The sequence below is a fragment of the Bufo bufo genome, chromosome 7 (assembly GCF_905171765.1).
Source record: "Bufo bufo chromosome 7, aBufBuf1.1, whole genome shotgun sequence".
Classification (NCBI taxonomy): Eukaryota; Metazoa; Chordata; class Amphibia; order Anura; family Bufonidae; genus Bufo; species Bufo bufo.
Genome location: NC_053395.1, coordinates 137,282,181 through 137,300,914, shown reverse-complemented (window position 1 = coordinate 137,300,914; position 18,734 = coordinate 137,282,181). Strand labels below are relative to the sequence as shown.

Genomic DNA, 18,734 nt, shown 5'->3' with positions numbered 1-18,734 from the left:
GACATTTTTTTGTGAGCTGAGCATAGGGAGAGATGTGACAAGATGCTCATGCACTAGGGACAATGTTGCTATGAACTGTTAAAGTGGTTGTCCAGGTTCAGAGCATCTCATTCTCCGATGCGCTCCCTTGCCCTGCACTAGATTGCACAGGGCACGGGCTCTTTTGTTTACTACAACACACTGCTGGGCGGAAGCTTCCACCCGGCAGTGTGTTCGGTGACGTCACCTGCTCTAATGGGCGTGCTTTAGCACTGCCCTAGCCGTTTTACTGTTTAGGGCAGCGCTAAAGCCCGCCCATCAGTGCTGGTGACGTCACCGGGCTTCCTGGCAGCCCCATGGAGAACCCAGTTCGTCACTGGAACTAAATTGCGCAGGGCAAAGGAGAGCATCGGAGCATGAACTGCTCCGATGCTCAAGTCAGGGGGGCTGCCTGGGTGAAAATAGAGGTATGTCCGGGTTCAGCTCTGAAACAGGACAACCCCTTTAACAGAGAGTGTGGGACAATATTAGAGAGGGAGAGTGCAGGAAGACTGCAGGGAGAGCCTAGGAGACTGCTGAACTACAGACTCTGCTGCAATTTATCGTTGTGTACATAACTGTGCAGTACAGCAAGAGTCATAACTAATCCATTCTGTTAGCTATAGAGTTATTGTGCGGTCAATAATACAGACAAGTCTAATTTACTGCTGTGTACATAAGTGTGCAGTGCACCACTGTTCATAGGTTATCCGTTCTGTAAGCTGTAGATTTACTGTGCATTAGTATTGTAGGCCACTGTTACTGTTAGGCAGATTGGCCTGAATATACCTGATTTATAGCATTTTGTGACTAATTAATTAATTCTTTACAAAACAAATTTCTTGTCAAACTTAGAAGCCGCCAAATTGAATTTTTCTAAACTTCACTCATCTCTAATGGAGGGTGTAGTGGGTTGAATTTCTGGCCCAGGGAAGGGTGTATGTAGTAGGTGTTTACATTGCAGCTTACAACAGTATGGGAAGTGTTGTGGCTGCTGTGAATGTACGCCCACAACCTGAAAGTTCTGGTTGTAAACAATGGAGCTCAGCAGGAGCTTGAAGATCGAAGTGGTGGCTTAGGAAAAGTTGACAGGTACGCTATTATGCTTTACAGGAGACTAGACAAGGTTCACACAAAAAAATAATTTTTTTTAGGATTCCATCACAACCCCTTTAATATGGTTTCTCTCTGCTAGTCAGGTCTTGAATTTTTTAGACACTACCAATATGTCCAATATAAAAGCTGCTGTACAGAACCTATCCTCTACAGATTTCATGATGTGGTAAAAGCTCAGGCAACACTGAAACTTATCTCATATGACATCGCGTTACAAAACTTGGTTTCAGAAATCTAGGGTTTTATCTCTCTCTTTGAAGATAAAAAAATAAAGCAAATAAAAAAGCATGTGATTGTGATTATCACAAAACAGATCCAACATTGATTTAATTTTTTTTACAATTTCTTACTTTTATAAAATCTCTTTTATAAAATTGTATAATCAACTAATGGCAATTTTAGTGGAAATAAAGTTAGGATAATATCATTGGGCTAATTGCTAGAATTTTGTGCAGATTTTCAGCTGTGGTTTCGTTCATTATTCTGACATATGATGAGTTCTGAATGCATATTGCACAAGTGGTGTTAGAGGATGGAGCCGTATGTTATTATGACATGCTGAATATCTGTATGTGTTCTATCCTGTTAATGTGTATAGAGAGGAAGTTCAGCAGAGCCCCATTTTATAGCAGAACGGGGGTCCAGTCAAGAGGTGCCGACTAGTATCTTACATATGAAAAATAGAAAGATAACAAAGAGAAGTTGAAGAGAGAGAATTGTAAGACTTGTGATTATCTTCCCACGCTGGTAAATTACACCCACCCCCTCATGCTGTGCTTATTTTTCTTGTACTTGCTTAATAACGATGCAAGCCGTTTTCCACTGACTCTGGCATTACATTTGGCTATCACAACACAATAACATAAATCTACTAATATGCCACTTTACATCCGAATTATCCTAATCTATGCATCCTCCTTGCCACTGTGTTTTTGACATTTTTTTCTTTTTTTAGACTTTTTATTGATTCATTGTAACAAAGAAAAATAACAAAACCATCTCTCTACAGTTGCTTCTTTTCTTTCTGTTTTCAATAGCTGAAAGCTACCAAATTTAATAGGTTGTTCACCAGTATAGATGATTTTTCATCTTTGTGTTGGACTGTGATGTCATTTCTCTCTGACCCGCATTAAATTATGAATCGACTTTGCCTATTCTTGCAGGAACAAAACACAATCAGAATCAAACTGCCTTAACATTCATGTGTGGTTTGATCTAGGGCACATCTGCAGCATTTACTTGTACTGTGTGAACTGTGATCATTCATTCTTACATTTTATTGAAAATAATTTTGATTTAAAGTGACTCTTAGTTCTGTGCATTGTGTGGAGCCCTAGAAGCTGATGGTGGTAAGCTGTCAGATTTTGCTCCATTTTGTCATACTAGTGAAGCATGTAGTAATAGGTGAGGGAAGCAGATCCTAACTAATCATCACAGATCAGTTAGAAGGATTATGGGGAATCTGTCATCCTTAATGGATCATGTGAAATGATGGAAGCCATCTGAGATTGATATATTTGGGAACTGCTTAATCAGGTCATCTACTTTAAGCATTCTGTTTTTGTTAGAAAAACATCCTCATGATAAGCTGATCACAGGTTCTTCTGACCAGAAACCCCCAGCAATTAGCCGTCAACTTAGGAGGCAACAAGTTTTCAGTTTCCCCACAGTTCCACCACAGGAGAAATGGAGCGTTAAACATCCTCATTGAAGTCAGTCTGCTGTCTGTGTAAGTTATGGATATGCCTGAACATGACTTGCTGTTTGTATCTGCTCTTCATTCTGGGAAGTATCATCAATACATAACCTATTGTTTAAATCATGTTTTTATGTTTAACATATTTTAAAGCATTTTAGGTGGTGATTTTTAATTTTCCATGTCAATATCTATAATTAAAAAAAAACCATAAAATCCTGCAGTTTTCACACTGGTCACTAAACTTAATAATAGGCACCAAATTTTGGCCTGTACAGATCACTTTACTACAGTTGCCTGCTTATCTATCAATCTAATCCTGCATGTAATGATATCACCTCTGTGTATAGATAAGACAGGATCCTCCATTTATAATAGATTGTCAGAGTTTATCTATTCTTTCTGTGTACAATGACCTCTGCACAGGTCACACAACATGCCTAGAAGACTCTCCCATAGAAGTCAATGAGGTCCCCTCCTGACCATTGTGTCTATGGACCATGGGGCTGCCGTAAAGCAGTTTTTTCCACACTTTCTAAATGCTGTTAAGAACAGCTCAGGCAAGATGGCCCCCTTATAATCATGTTCAGGACATAGAATTTTAAAAATCTGCAATAAGAAAATAAAAACAGGTTAGAGGAAAAGGAGATGTTTTTAACTGGCAGTTAAAGTTTTTTCAGTGGCACATTTCCTTTGTTTTGTTTTTATAAATGGAACAACCCCTTTATATATCATTTGAATAGATTTTTAATTGGTATTCAAAAATGTTAATATTGATGGTCTATTCTCAGAATAGGCCATCAATATCTGATTGGTGGGGGTATGAGACACCCTGCACCCCCACTGATCAGCTGTTAGCTCTGGTGCTGGAAGTCTGTACAAGAAATGCACGGAATACTGTTCGCACGCCAACGGTCTTCGCTTCCTGCAACCAGGACCTGCTGATCCTCAGTAGTAACTGCCTACAAACAGCAAGAGATACACAGCCCTATCCACTGGAAGCAACTGGCTACTGCAGTATTGCTCACATTCACTTCAACAGGTGCAGTGCTGCAGTAATTTGCACCTTCCACTACATGGAGCTGTATAGCTTTGGTGCTGGAGCTACTTAGTAGTACCTGACCATGGCTAACCAGATATTGAATAGGCCATCAATAGTAATATCCTGGAATATTCCTTTAAATCCTAAGGCCCCTTTCACACGGGCAAGTTTTCCGCGCGGGTGCAATGCGTGAGTTGAACGCATTGCAACCGCACTGAATCAGGACCCATTCATTTCTATGGGGCTGTGCACATGAGCGGGGATTTTCATGCATCACTTGTGTGTTGCGTGAAAATCGCAGCATGCTCTATTTTGTGCGTTTTTCACGCAAAGCAGGCCCCATAGAAGTGAATGCGGCTGTGTGAAAATCGCAAGCATCCGCAAGCAAGTATTTATAAATATAATGTGTTAACTGGCTTGTGATTAGTTTTTTTTGAAAATCATCAGCCTGCCAGTGACGATCATTGGCTGGCAGGCTGATGACAAACTTGTCCTCTAACTTTTGCCGGCCCGCGATGCGCATGCGCAGGCCGGCTGTGAGCGTAATCTTGCGCCTCGCGAGATGACGCGCCGGCGCGTCCAGGAGGAATGAATCGACCGCCTCCGGAACGCAATCCTGCGTTAGGCGGTCTGGAGGCGGTTAAGGTGAGTTAAATTATATATATATATTTTTTTTAACCCCTCCAGCCCTATTGTACAGTACTATGCCGGCTGTATTCAGAATGCTATTATTTTCCCTTATAACCATGTTATAAGGGAAAATAATACAATCTACACAACCTTGAACCCAAACCTGAACTTCTGTGAAGAAGTTCGGGTCTGGGTACCACATTCAGTTTTTTATCACGCGTGTGCAAAACGCAATTGCACCCGCGCAACAAAAACTGAACAACGGAACGCAATCGCAGTCAAAACTGACTGCAATTGTGTACCTACTCGCGCGGGTTTGCCACAACGCATCCGGACCTTATCCAGACACGCTCGTGTGAAAGAGGCCTTAAAGTTAACATTCATAGTTCAATTGGCTTCCTGTGAAATTAACCCTAGTCTGTCTGTGCAGAAAAATTAGATGGTGAGCCCCAGTAGGTAATGAGATTGATGTAAATGATTAAATTCTCTGTTCACTGCTGTGGAATGTGATTGTGCTGTATACAATTTTTGGAATAATATTACAGAAATGTATGTTTTCTGTGTCTAAAACTTTAATAGCTTATCCTTGATAAGGTTGATATGATAGACCATCATTGATTGGTGGGGGTCTACCCACTTGACCCCCTTCTGATGCAGAATGAAGGGGCATCGTTCATTTCAGTGGGGCTAAGCTGCAGTACCAAGCACACCCACATGTTCAGTAGACTCATGGTGCCTGGATGACTGGCATGGGCAACCTATTGGCCACCCAATTAGTTTTCTGGGCTTTATATAGGTTTAAGGAATTTGTCCTTGCAGCGTATTCTTATTGAAAGTATTAAAAAAACAAGAGAACTTGTGTGATTAGAAATTGAAAGAAATATTAAATGCTTTGACTTGTCCTGCAATCCAGTGCTCAATGAAAGACAATTGATCTTTATTAGCACCAATTAATCTCATGGTGGCCATGTTGCATATGTTTGGGATACATAAAGTGGGAAAGATAGAAGGAAAAATTGAGAAATCGGGAAACCGGCTTTCATGTTAATAGGAGAATTACATTGCTATCAATTATTTCACAGACTGGTCTTGTTTTTCTTGGAGGGATGTTTAACTACAGAAAAGCACCACATTTCTAAATTAGCTTGATACATTACACTTAAAATTCACAAATATATCCAATAACACATGTTTGCTTCCTCTGTTTTTCATTGTCCACCTTTTTCATTTACATAAAGTACTCGTTTCTCCTGTCATTATGCAAACAAGCTGTCATACATACTGCAAAGCTACCAGTTAAGATAATGAAGCTCTTGAGCCTAAATGGAAAATTGTGATTTCTTTAATGAATTCACATCCATGGCGTGTCTACAGAAGTTATGATCACTGAATGCTAATTTCCGCCATGTGACGTTCAGACCCCTCCAGCTCTTTAAGTCTTTTTTAGTTTGTTTCTGGAATACCAGCATTTGTCTCTTCAGCTGTCAATGGAATATTTTCTGTGAAGACCTGTGATCAATATAAAAATAAATACATAGACACGAGGTGCTGCCCCGATGTAATCCTCTTTATGGGCTGCGTGGAAGCACAGATGGTTATTCTCTGTTGCTTGTCTAGAGCCTCCAGTAGAAAAGCTTTTTCAAGTCATAATGGATCCGCTTTATTGGTTTCCATCCCTGCTTTCACATTAAATTAACTCAATTTGTTTTATTGGTATTTAATATATTCTTATGACTTGCACAGGTAGGCTTTGGATGGCATTGGAAATTTTAAATGGCTATTGACCTTCTAACCACTGAAATGCTGTGGCTTAATCCAATTATTTTCTTTCTTCTACATGACAGGTCCAGAGGAGAAGCATTAACATTAGCCAGACATCTGAAGAGCTTTCCTATTAGACTCTGTGTCTTATGTTTGTTTTCTAGAAAAGAACATACGTTTTGTCACACTGTGAGCACATGAGGCAGACAGGGAAAAATATTATTTTAATGGCTACTATTCAGATATGAAAGCTTTGTCTGTTCTTTTCTGTGTAACTGATTGTCTTCTGCTTTGTTGCAGGAACCCCTCTTCTGGTCAGGCGGAGTAGTGACCCTACAATGGGACCTGTGGCAGATTTTCATCCAGGATCCTCTCATGATGCTGAGCAGAATCTAAAACTTGTCGTTCAGGTTAGTGTGAACACTGGCCTCTCTCACATACAGTATTCCATATAGTAGTCATGGTCTGAGACATCTTAATCTTGTACGTGTTCAGAAAGGATCACTTGAATATGCAGATATCCTGTACCATTTCATTCCTATCTGTCTGCAGATACCTTCAGCATAGCTGCCATGGTGCTAGTGTGAGCAGTGCACATTATGATGATAAGCTGCCTCCAATCTGTATTTATCATTTACATGTTTTAATGGTTATTTTATCACAAGAAAAAGCAAAACCAACAGACTTCTTTGAAGGGGAATTTTTGCCAGTTTTATGCTGCACTATATTAAAGCACCACAAACTAGTGGCAGAGACCTGTTGAAATGGCCGCATGCTTACTTTTTTGGCACAGTTTTTTTTTCTTAAAATCCCTGATGAGAAGTACCAGCAGTATCTAAGCACTTATTAACCTATTCAGAAGATGCTGCTCCACCTACTAGTCTCTGGGTGATTCACAGCTTTCTTACTATGCTATAAAGAATAAGCTGCCCATCAGCAGCAAGAGTTTGAAGCTCATGAATGTAAGGACTCCTGAGCTTGTGTATTGCTTTTTGTGGACTCCAGCTCTTGTCTCCCTGGAGTCCACAAAATCTCTAATTTCAAGTGAATTTTCATAATGACCCATATTGTGTAAACTTGAGTAATATCAGTATCCATTATTACTATGTTACCTGTACCATATATTTTTCAGTAGTTTTATGTAGGCACCCTCTCTGCTTATCTAAGTTTCTTGAGCTCCACTCCAGAACGGGTGGACTCTCACTGCTGTAATGGTCAGAAGAACTGTGCTTTGCCTTTCAGCCTTAATACTGTAATCAGTAATTTGCCCCTCCATAGCACATGGCAACTGGTGGCCTCTCTACATATCCTTCCTTCCCCAATAGAGAATCTCACCGTTTTGACTACACATAAGCGTATAGACACCATTTGATTGGGTGTTTTGATTGTCTCCTAAATGAATAATAAAGCAACTTTCTAAATAGGCTTCATTAAAAAGTGTTTACTTGTTTTTGCTCCTGTAGAGGTGTGTGTCACTCCTTCCTCTAGCTGACTGCCTTGCTGAATCTAAGGTAGCTCACACATAGGAGGGGGATGTTGTACACTGCAAACTACACCTAGTAGACCACTGTGTAATCTCATACCCTTTGGTTATGAAAAATGGTGCAGATTCTGCAACGTGCAGGTGGCCTAAAGGTTTGGTTGTTTTCCAACGAGTCCACAGTTACTGAACATTCAGACTGCAATGGCCAGATAACATTCTTCTGGCTGCCGTGCTTGTCCTCCTGTCTCTACTGTACCAAATTACTAGCATTATTGAATACATACATGATGCATAGACTGATGCAAATATCCATTTTTATAATTTCAGAAGTAACAAAAGACATTTGTCCATCCATTTGCAAGTTGAGCCAGAGGAAGGCAAAAAAAAAAACTGTGAGGTAGAAGCCAATTTTCCCCACTTTAGGGGAATAAAAAATTCCTTCCCGACTCCAATCAGAATAACTCCCTGGATCCACGACCCCTCTCTAGTAGCTATAGCCTGTAATATTATTACGCTCCAGAAACACATCCAGGCCCCTCTTGAATTCCTTTATTGTACTCACCATCACCACCTCCTCAGGCAGAGAGTTCCATAGTCTCACTGCTCTTACCGTAAAGAATCCTTTTCTATGTTTGTGTACAAACCTTCTTTCCTCCAAACGCAGAGGATGTCCCCTCGTCACAGTCACAGTTCTGGGGATAAATAGATGATGGGAGAGATCTCTGTACTGACCCCTGATATATTTATACATAGTAATTAGATCTCCCCTCAGTCGTCTTTTTTATAAAGTGAATAACCCTAATTTTGATAATCTTTCAGGGTACTGTAGTTGCCCCATTCCAGTTATTACTTTAGTTGCCCTCCTCTGGACCCTCTCCAGCTCTGCTATGTCTGCCTTGTTTACAGGAGCCCAGAACTGTACACAGTACTCCATGTGTGGTCTGACTAGCGATTTGTAAAGTGGTAGGACTATGTTCTTATCACAGGCATCTATGCCCCTTCTGATGCAACCCATTATCTTATTGGCCTTGGCAGCAGCTGCCTGACACTGGTTTTTGCAGCTTAGTTTGCTGTTTATTAAAATTCCTAGATCCTTTTCCATGTCAGTGTTACCGTTGTGGACTGTTGTAATCTGGTATAGAAAAAATTGTAACCTGTTAATTGGTTTCTCTGTATATTGCATAACCACTGATATACTGAAGAGAAGATATAGAAATCAGGTGTCTCATTGCTTGTCCATAAAGAGCAGTGATTTGGAGCTTTAATCATTAATTTGTTTATTTTGTGCTCACCGCTGTGTGCATCCCTCCCGGCCTGAACCAACATGTGGTTTCTTTTCTCTCTTCCTCTTGGGAGGGAGGCTGTCACTCCCTGGGATATAACTGAGCCTGGCCACCAGAATTCAATGCACCCCAGACGACAGATGGCCCCGGCTTTCACACTGACCTTCATGCTGGCTGTGTTTATAGCTCCATCACCTCCTTCCCCATCTCTGCACCTCTGGGACAGTTGGTCTCTCAAACCAGCTGCTTGCAATGCATTTGAATTCATCTGCATCCCCAGGGCTGTAAACACTACCCCAGCAGCATTCTGTAGCAATTCCAAACAGGATTGTTTGTCCAATACGGGTGTGCAAACCGGGATTCAGCCAGCTCTGAAATATCACACAGCATCTGACCAGAGTTAACCTGTTCTCTACTAGCGAAAAAATAACTGATTGCAAGCAGATCTGGATTTAGCATATTAGCTTGTTTCTAGCTTTAACCCAATCCTGACTTAATTTTATGCACTTCCATAGCGCTACTATATTCCTCAGCGCTTTACAGACACTAGCATCCAACTGTCCCTTATGGGGCTCACAATCTAAGTTCCCTATTAGTTTGTCTTTGGGGTGTGGGAGGAAACCAGAGGAAACCCATGCAAACACAGGGGGAACATACAAACTCCATGCAGATGTTGTCCTTGGTCGGATTCAAACCCAGGACCCCAGCACTAGCCACTGTGCTGCCCAATAAGTATAACACATTCTATAGATCACCCTGTCAGATTTACCTAGGGCATACATGCAGGTTAAAATGTGCATGCCCTTAAAACAGTTTTTAGATCCACTTATAGAAAGTTTTGTTCCTCAACTAAGGCATCCTGCAATTGTAAGCAAAACCTGCCAACAGTCTGATATCAGTATAGTCCCTTCTGGTTATTCTTTCTAGAATGTCCTCCATATTAGATTTCTTTTCAGCTGGACTGTTGTTGGTCTTAAGGATAGCAGCACAAGAATTGCCTGGCAGCATTGTAGGCTCTTTTTACCCTTTTGTGTCCGTTTATTGCATATACTGGGAAAACTCCCAGCACATTACTTAAATGGACCCATGGGTCTCTATTACACCAAATAAGTGTTCTTTCGGCCTCCATATGGCTGAATACAGTGGGGTTTCCATTCTTTAAAGGGGTTTTCTGAGTCATATAAAAACTCAGTCAACGCCTTTAAACTGCCTAAAATAACAAATGAATGTATACTCACCTGTTTTCTCCTCTGCCGCTTCCTGTGCTGTGCTCCGGTCTTCACCGCTGCTATCTTATGGCGGCAGTGGTGACGTTCTGTACGCGGCTGAGGCCAGCAATTGGCTGCAGTGGTGACCTATGCTTGGAACGTCACCTCTGTAGCCAAGATGTCAGCAGCATAATGACCGGAGCAGAGCATTTGAAGCAACATGGAATAGAACAGGTGAGTATCCGTTCATTGTTATTTTAGACCACTTACAGAGGTTGCCTGAGTTGTTAGATCAATCAATCCCTTTGAATAGTGCAGAAGACTGTGCTGTTCCATACTCCAGTAAAAAAAAAGTATACTGTGCAGTAACCAGTGCTCCCAGTGCGTACTAGTTAAATGAACCCATAGGCCCCCATTACTCCCACTAAGTGTTCTTTTGGCCTCCATTTGGCTGAATACAGTGGGGTTTCCATTCTTTAACTGTTTTGAATAGCTCAGCAAACTACATTATTCTATGCTGAGGAATCCAGTGAAACTAAGGGAAAACTGTGCAATATACAGTTTTTAAAGATGGGTTCCTATGAAGGACGGATGCCGCTCAGTGACATCCACTTTATGGGTCCATTTCCTGGGGCATATGATAAATGGCTCACGTGATAATTCTCAATGATGGAGGTATGCACCCCTACATTAAATGACTAATAACGCAGATGGAGGGGATGCTAAAAAAACAAAACCTGTGGAATTTATTAATGTCAGAAACATTTTAATTTTTATGTTATCGTTGCCCCAGGGGAACTTGTATTCGTTACAGGTTAACCCTCTGATCCATGGTTTATCAACTGTCACTAATTGCTCTTTCAGGTAAGGGCAGTTTATGGATATGCTTATGACATGCATTCCTAATTTAGGAGTGATTATACCACATAATCAAGTATTCTTCATTTCTGAAGAATACAATCTCTGTTACATTCTTCAACTTTTATTTAGGCTCTCTGAGGACGTCATCTGTCTCCCTTCACTATCCTTGTGCGTGCAGTATTCTCCTGAAGCCTGTTTGTATGATCCGCCTTTTATCCCTGCTGTACTGTAGGAGCGATGTCTCCTTGGACTGCCCCCTCGTTCTGACAGCACAGGGTTGGTACGTGGCGCTGGTGTTCCCAGCGCGAACTCCAGTACTGACCTGTATGCTGGGGGGAGGCAGTTTCCACTGACACGAAGGAAGGTAGAGTCATACCATTTTAAAAGCCGTAATTTCGGCGGCCGCTTTACGACCATCCTAGCACCGGAGTGCTGCCCCTATGTGAGAGGGGTAGCGCGTTCTTACTGCTCAGACTTCTGTAAAGTTTGCTCTAAATATAGGGTTACAGGGTGGGCTCCTGATGAGGTGACACTGGGTGCAGAAAGGCATTGAGCCTGATATACCTTTGATATGTAGCATCTTAGAGCAGGGCAAGCAAATTTTCTTTAGCTAGCAGTCACAACATTGTGTTCAGGAGTGGCTTCACTGGCTTCAGCGCGGGTGGTGAAGCAGCACATATCCACAATCACTATTTTTGGGTGGGGTGGATACATTGTCTGTATTATTGGTAGCAGTCTACTTAGGATTTAGTCTGACGGCAACCTGGGTTGTTTTATTTTCAACTACGGTTGACTGCCAACACACTTTACTTCCAGTTCTTCATTGAGGGACAGGCCTTTACTTATTTTCAGGCCACACGTTAGTTCCCGTGAACTGTATTTGTGTGTTTGGTGGATTTAGTACTCCTTTTTTATCTTTATTTTAGTGATTATCTTTAAATAAAAAATTTTGTTTAGTTTTTTTAGCATATGATAAATGGACACAAAATAAGTGGGGAAACAAAGTCTTAATCATCTCAAAAGAAATGACATATGTCTTTGGCGAAGCTAAACATGTATGTTAGGGTGGATAAGGAGTTATACCTGCAGGGCAATAACTTCATGTTAATACTCCTGTGGCCAGCTTTGATGTACTTTTGCATGGGCTGATGATCGCCCCACGTACACATGCCCAGTGACCAGCTGGCAAGGGAGCATGTTTGTCGTCTGATTGCATCCTTCACGCAGACAGAAAAATCATTGTTATTGACATCATATCCCTAACGATCATTTGTCCCTACGTGCTATGCCTGCACAGTGACTGCCCTGTTTAAATGGAGCTCAAATGAGCACTGCCTGACTTACTATATAATTTATTAGCACATGTTATGGGCCATGCCAGTATGAACAAACCCTTAGTTTTCAATTTGCACAGGCAGCCTCATTTGTTTTGGAATAAAACTTATGATGGTTAAAACTGCGGTAGGTAGATACGTGTGCATAGCAAACAGTATGGCTAGATATGGACACATGTATCAATGTGTACTTATGTATCATATTTTGTGGATGAGCCTTCTTATTTGAAGAGGAATTCTCCTTTATGTCAAAAATGAGCACTGGTGTCTTGCAGTGCTGGGGTCCTGGGTTCAAACCCGACCAACGACAACATCTGGGTGGAGTTTCTATGTTCTCCTTGTGTTTGTATGAGTTTTCTCCAGGTGCTTTGGTTTCATCCCACACTCCAAAGACATACTGATAGGGATCTTAGATTGTGAGCCCCATAGGGGACAGCGAGTGATGCCAATGTCTGTAAAGAGCTGCGGAATATGTCAGCCCTATATAAGTCGGTAAAATAAATAAATACAAATATTAAATAATAACATTCTTTGATATACAGTGAAAATAAAGGTTAATTGACTTCTATTCTTACACAAAGCCTCGTATCTCCTAGGTAATATATTAGTAGAGATGAGCGAATTTCCGCTTATGAAATTAGTTTGCAATTTGTTTACTGGTAAAAGCAGAATTGCGTTATGGATTCCATTACCATGGACCATAACGCAATGCTATGATGGAATGCATAACGGAATGCCTTCAGAGGCATTTCGTTATTCATTCCATCATAATAGAAGTCTATGAGCTGCATAACGGATCCGTCCCGTTTCCGTTATGCAGGAGAGGACTCCATAAAGCAATTCTGTTTTTACCAGTAAACAAATCGCAAACGAATTTCAAAATCTGAAATTCGCTCATCTCTATATGTTAGACTACAGACTGCTTTGTACTGCATAGCCTGATATCTGAATTCCTACTATGGTGCGTGATAGCTTGTATTGTGCTACGACGGAGCAGTTCTATTCTGAGGTGTGCACAATATCCAGCAGAATGAATGCTGTGTGAGTTATCAATGTCTTTTGTTGCTGTCTGAAATGTTCTGGCCAGGGTGCTGTCCATGTAAGATTACCAGGTGTTTTTCATCTCCTAAGAACATAAAAGAGACAGAATTCTCACATAACAGCATACACTTCCACAAAAGTTACAAATGACCTTTATCTCTGTTTAGAATATGGAAACCTTTGTCCTATCGAGGTAGCTGGCCTGGCATAAAATGTGTAAAAGTTGTGGTTAAGGTGACCTGCTCATATTTATTGTAACGTGTATAGGATGAGTGCCTGAAATATTGAAGGCTACCATGTAGGCATTGAATGGAGACATGTATACAGTGGATATAAAAAGTCTACACACCCCTGTTAAAATGTCAGGTTTCTGTGCTGTAAAAAAATGAGACAAAGATAAATAATTTCAGAACTTTTTCCACATTTAATGTGACCTATAAACTGTACCACTCAATTGAAAAACAAACTAAAATATTTTAGGTGGAGGGAAGGAAATAAAAATAATAATAATAATAATGTGGTTGCATTATTGGGGATTATAATTTGGAATGTAGCTGTGTTCAGAATTAAGCAATCACATTCAAAATCATGTTAAATAGGAGTCAGCATACACCTGCCATCATTCAAAGTGCCTCTGATTAACTCCAAATAAAGTTAAGAATTTTCTTAGTCACATCCTACAGCAAGAGCTTCCAAAGCATCAGAGGGATCTCATTGTTAAAAGGTATCAGTCAGGAGAAGGGTACAAAAGAATTTCCAAGGCATTAGATATACCATGGAACACAGTGAAGACAGTCATCATCAAGTGGAGAAAATATGGCACAACAGTGACATTACCAAGAACTGGACGTCCCTCCTAAATTGATGAAAAGACGAGAAGAAAACTGGTCTGGGAGGCTACCAAGTGGCCTACAGCAACATTAAAGGAGCTGCAGGAATATCTGGCAAGTACTGGCTGTGTGGTACATGTGACAACAATCTCCAGTATTCTTCATATGTCTGGGCTATGGGGTAGAGTGGCAAGACGAAAGCCTTTTCTTAGGAAGAAAAACATCCAGGCCAGGCTACATTTTACAAAATATAGAAAGGATGAGCGAGCACTCATGCATTTGGTCTCAGATTGAAGTATGCAGAAAGTTTATTAAACAATACCTATACATATCAATATCAATGTCCTCTTCCATTACAATTTTATCATATAATTTTATTATTATATATATTTTATCATATACATTTTATAAGATATATTTTATAATTTGTATATTTATATGTGAATAGTACATGTAAAATATTATCATTGCTATGTATGGAAACCTATGTTGCCACCATTACTATGAAAGAATTGGTGTCACGGCCATGGCTATGACCGTGACTCCTGAACCGCATGCGGTTGTCAGCGGTTTTCTTTGGTGTTCAATCACAGGTGAGGGCTGTGGTATTTGCCTCACCTGTGGTTGCCGCTGGCAACAGTATGTATGTGGCAGCGTAGCAGGCTGAGCTGTGCCATTGCAGCTCACTACGTTGTGCATGCGGTTTTGTGTTATGTGTGTATGTGTGCACTTCCTTTTTATGTTATTGTGTGCACATCTCCTTTAAGTGGTGTTTTCCCTTCCCTGGTGTTGGAAGGGTTAATCTCCTTCCTAGTGTGTGTGTGCACTGGGTGTGTCCGACTGTGGGGTGTGGCTTCTTGGCCTATAAAGCCTCACTGCTTTTGCAGGCCTGCAGGTTGCTTCAGCCATGCTTAGCTGAGAGCAGCCTCATGTCTTTATTACCTGCCAGTAAGAGCCACCCCTGTGGTCATAACCATAATGTCGCTTTAAGTTATTTCTAGTTATGTGTGATGTCCGTGTGATGTTTTATATGTGATTTTGTGCAGCTATGGATCTGGGTCCCTGTGTGGGGATGCGTTTGTGATCTGCACCCTGCTAACACAGGGATCCAGTCAGCAAGGCTGTGGCAGGTAGGTGGAACTCTTTGTTCACCTGCCATATCCATAGAGCTGTTTATGTCTCCCCTTTTCCTGCAGCTTGGCCGTTGAGACTCCTGCTCCTCCGTGTCTAGGAGGAGTGGGCTTGTCTTACTCAGCTCCTAGGTGAGGGTCATCTTGAGGGATAGCAGGGACTTTTAGGTTCCGGAGCATGGGCCCTCCTACCATCAAGGTTGGCTCATGTAGCTAGGAGCCAGGGTCAGGTTAGGGATGCGTTTAGGAGGTGACCTGCTCCCTAATCCTGTCTTCATGGCCAAGCAGCCGTAACATCACCGGGCTTCACACGGCTGAGGATTTCCCCCATCCTCAGCCGTGACAATTGGTGTTTCTGATCAGAAGCAACCATATATAACGTTTTTATGACATACAGTAGTATACTACATCGAGTGGAACGTTCAGGCAAAAAAACACATACTCAAAAAAAAAAAAGCAGAAAAAACGCAAGGAGGAATATGAAGGAAAATGCACTATAGGATTATCCCTTTGCTAATTGAAAACAGCTTGAACAGCAGGTGCCTGCGATTTTGATTTAATTAAAGAGAATATAAAAATGGAGGCTAGGCGGGCAAACACTTGACCACTGAGGAAGGGAGAGCGAATCATCCCGAAACGCGTCTGGTGAAGCAAGTGGACGTACCTGCAACAAAAGTCCTCCTGTAAACTGTATGGCCATACAGAAAGAATCTTAAAGAAAAGGAACAAATATACTTCCCTTCGATTCTTGTATTCAAAGATATTCGCGGTATAGAACGTGTGAACTCCCGCGATCTTTTGAAGCTACTCACGCAAGATTTGATCTTGCTTGGCTCGAGGAGAGCAACGAGCACGCCGGCAAATACTCGGAGCTCCGCACCAAGGGATCGGGAAATATCTGGACTATACGGTAAGCCAAATACTGATAAAGATTTTACATTTATTGGCAAAAAGGATATTTAAAGGGAGACTTTAGGTACAGTGTTACCCGAATTCATTGGATAATATATGAGTATATTGCGATTTTGAGACAAGTGCAACGTGCGCACCTGAAGTGACGTTCCATCTTTCTACCCTTGGATAGAGCTACAGAGGAAACTTTTATATGTAGAAACGGTGGCATACAAAGTATAGGTACTATATGCTATTGTATGCTATCTTGACTGTTTTATTGTTTTAGATATTTTATGGGGATATGTATAGGTATTGTTTAATAAACTTTCTGCATACTTCAATCTGAGACCAAATGCATGAGTGCTCGCTCATCCTTTCTATATTTATTACTTTCAAACAGAGAGTTGGGTGTTCCCCTTTATTTGAGCTTGTAGCACCATACCAGAGCTAATTACGAGTGAGCCACCTCAGCTTATTGTAATTACATTTTACAAAAACACATCTGAATTCTCCCAAAAGCATGTGGGAAAGGGTGTTATGGTCTGATGAAACCAAGGTTGAACTTTTTGGCCATAATTCCAAAAGATATGCTTTAGAGGGCTGTTTTTCTTCAGCTGGAACTGGGGCCTTAGTTAAGCTAGAGGGCATTATGAACAGTTCCAAATACCAGTTAATATTGGCACAAAACCTTCAGGCTTCTGCTAGAAAGCTGAATATGAAGAGGAACTTCATCTTTCAGCATGACAACGACCCAAAGCATACATCCAAATCAACAAAGGAATGGCTTTACCAGAAGAAGATTAAAGTTTTGGAATGGCCCAGCCGGAGCCCAGACCTGAATCCGATTGAAAATCTGCGGGGTGCACAGGAGATGCCCTCACAATCTGACAGATTTGTTGTGTTTTTACCAAGAAGAGTGGGCAAATCTTGCCAAGTCAAAATGTGCCATGCTGATAGACTCATACCCATACTGAGTGCTGTAATAAAATAAAAAGGTGCTTCAACAAAGTATTAGTTTAAGGGTGTGCACACTTATGCAACCATATTTTATTTTTATATCTTTTCTTCCCTCTACCTAAAAGATTTCAGTTTGTTTTTCAATTGAGTTGTATAGTTTATAGGTCACATTAAAGGTAGAAAAAATTCTGAAATGATTTATCTTTTTCAAAAAAAATTTCCAGCACAGAAACCTGACATTTTAACAGGGGTGTGTAGACTTTTTATATCCACTGTGCATCGGCCGTACTATTAAGAGTCGGTCTAATGTTATGTAGGCCCTCCTCATGACAATAAAACAGCTGGGAACTGTTGAGACATGGGCCTCACAGGACCCCTGAAGCAGTTCAGTATTATAGTGGTTATCCCATGAATGTGTGGCCATCTGAGCAGGACAAAGAAATAATAAAAAAATAATAAAAATAAAATAACAGCAGGTGGTCCAATACATATAGGTCCCTTTACAATCTGCTGCCGGTAAACGAGGATTTTTTTGTTTGCACAAATTATCAAATTGGGCAATCAGTGTTACATTTACACCGCCAGTTCACCACTAACGAGTGTTACTATGAACGATCGTTAACGATGATCTATGCCATCCTAGGCTTGTGTAAAGTGCCTTTTACTTAGTGACTTAAATATTTAATTACATGCAATTACAAAAAATTTCTGATCTAGGTGCTGGTTTTAAAACTATAGAAAATTTTTCGTGGGACAACCCCCTTAACTTTTTTTTTTATCAATTTGAGTTAGAGTAGTACTTTTATGGGATCAAACCAGACGAGCTAGCCTTCTCTCTTCATATACATCTTGGGCACCCATGACCTTGTTCATGGTTCATCAGTTGTCATTCCTTGGACCACTATTGGTATATAATAACCACTGCATACCAGCACCCCACAAGACCTGCCTTTTGATGATGATCTCACCCAGCCGCTTTAGGGATCCTTCACATGGTGTTATGCAAAAGCAGAATTCTATTCAAAAAAAGGCAGGCAGTCGAGTAAGAATCTACCTCCTATTAATTTCAATGGTAGGCCACGCCTACATTCATGCGGCAGCAGTTTATTACTGTGAGAGTGGCAAGAAAAAGCGATTTATTTCACCCGGCAGTGGATCGGCATATTATTCCTAGAGTGAGTTTTTAACCACTTCTGTACAATCTGTTGACTATAAAGATTTGGGCAGTCCACACTCAACTCTGCAAGGACTTTCCTGAACGTCCTTGCAGAGTTAACAGCTTGTAGCTAGCTGTCTGTGATAGAGAAGGCAGGGATTATTATTATTTATTTATTTTTTCTCCACAATGGCACTCCAGGAGGGTGTCCCCGCCTCCCCAGGACAGGAAACACGTAGAAGCTCAGATTTAAAAGGCCCCCTCCCCTTATCTGCTTCAGTTTTGTTGTTTCCT

The 18,734-nt window shown here is 41.0% G+C and overlaps 1 protein-coding gene across 1 annotated transcript in view; it reads left to right on the top strand.

The window, feature by feature from the left end:
• Positions 1 to 18,734, top strand: part of PARD3B (par-3 family cell polarity regulator beta) — a 1,801,259-nt gene that overhangs the window by 379,701 nt on the left and 1,402,824 nt on the right. Inside the window, 1 exon segment of the mRNA XM_040441847.1 lies at positions 6,564 to 6,673. Within this exon segment, the coding sequence (XP_040297781.1) occupies positions 6,564 to 6,673 (110 nt within the window).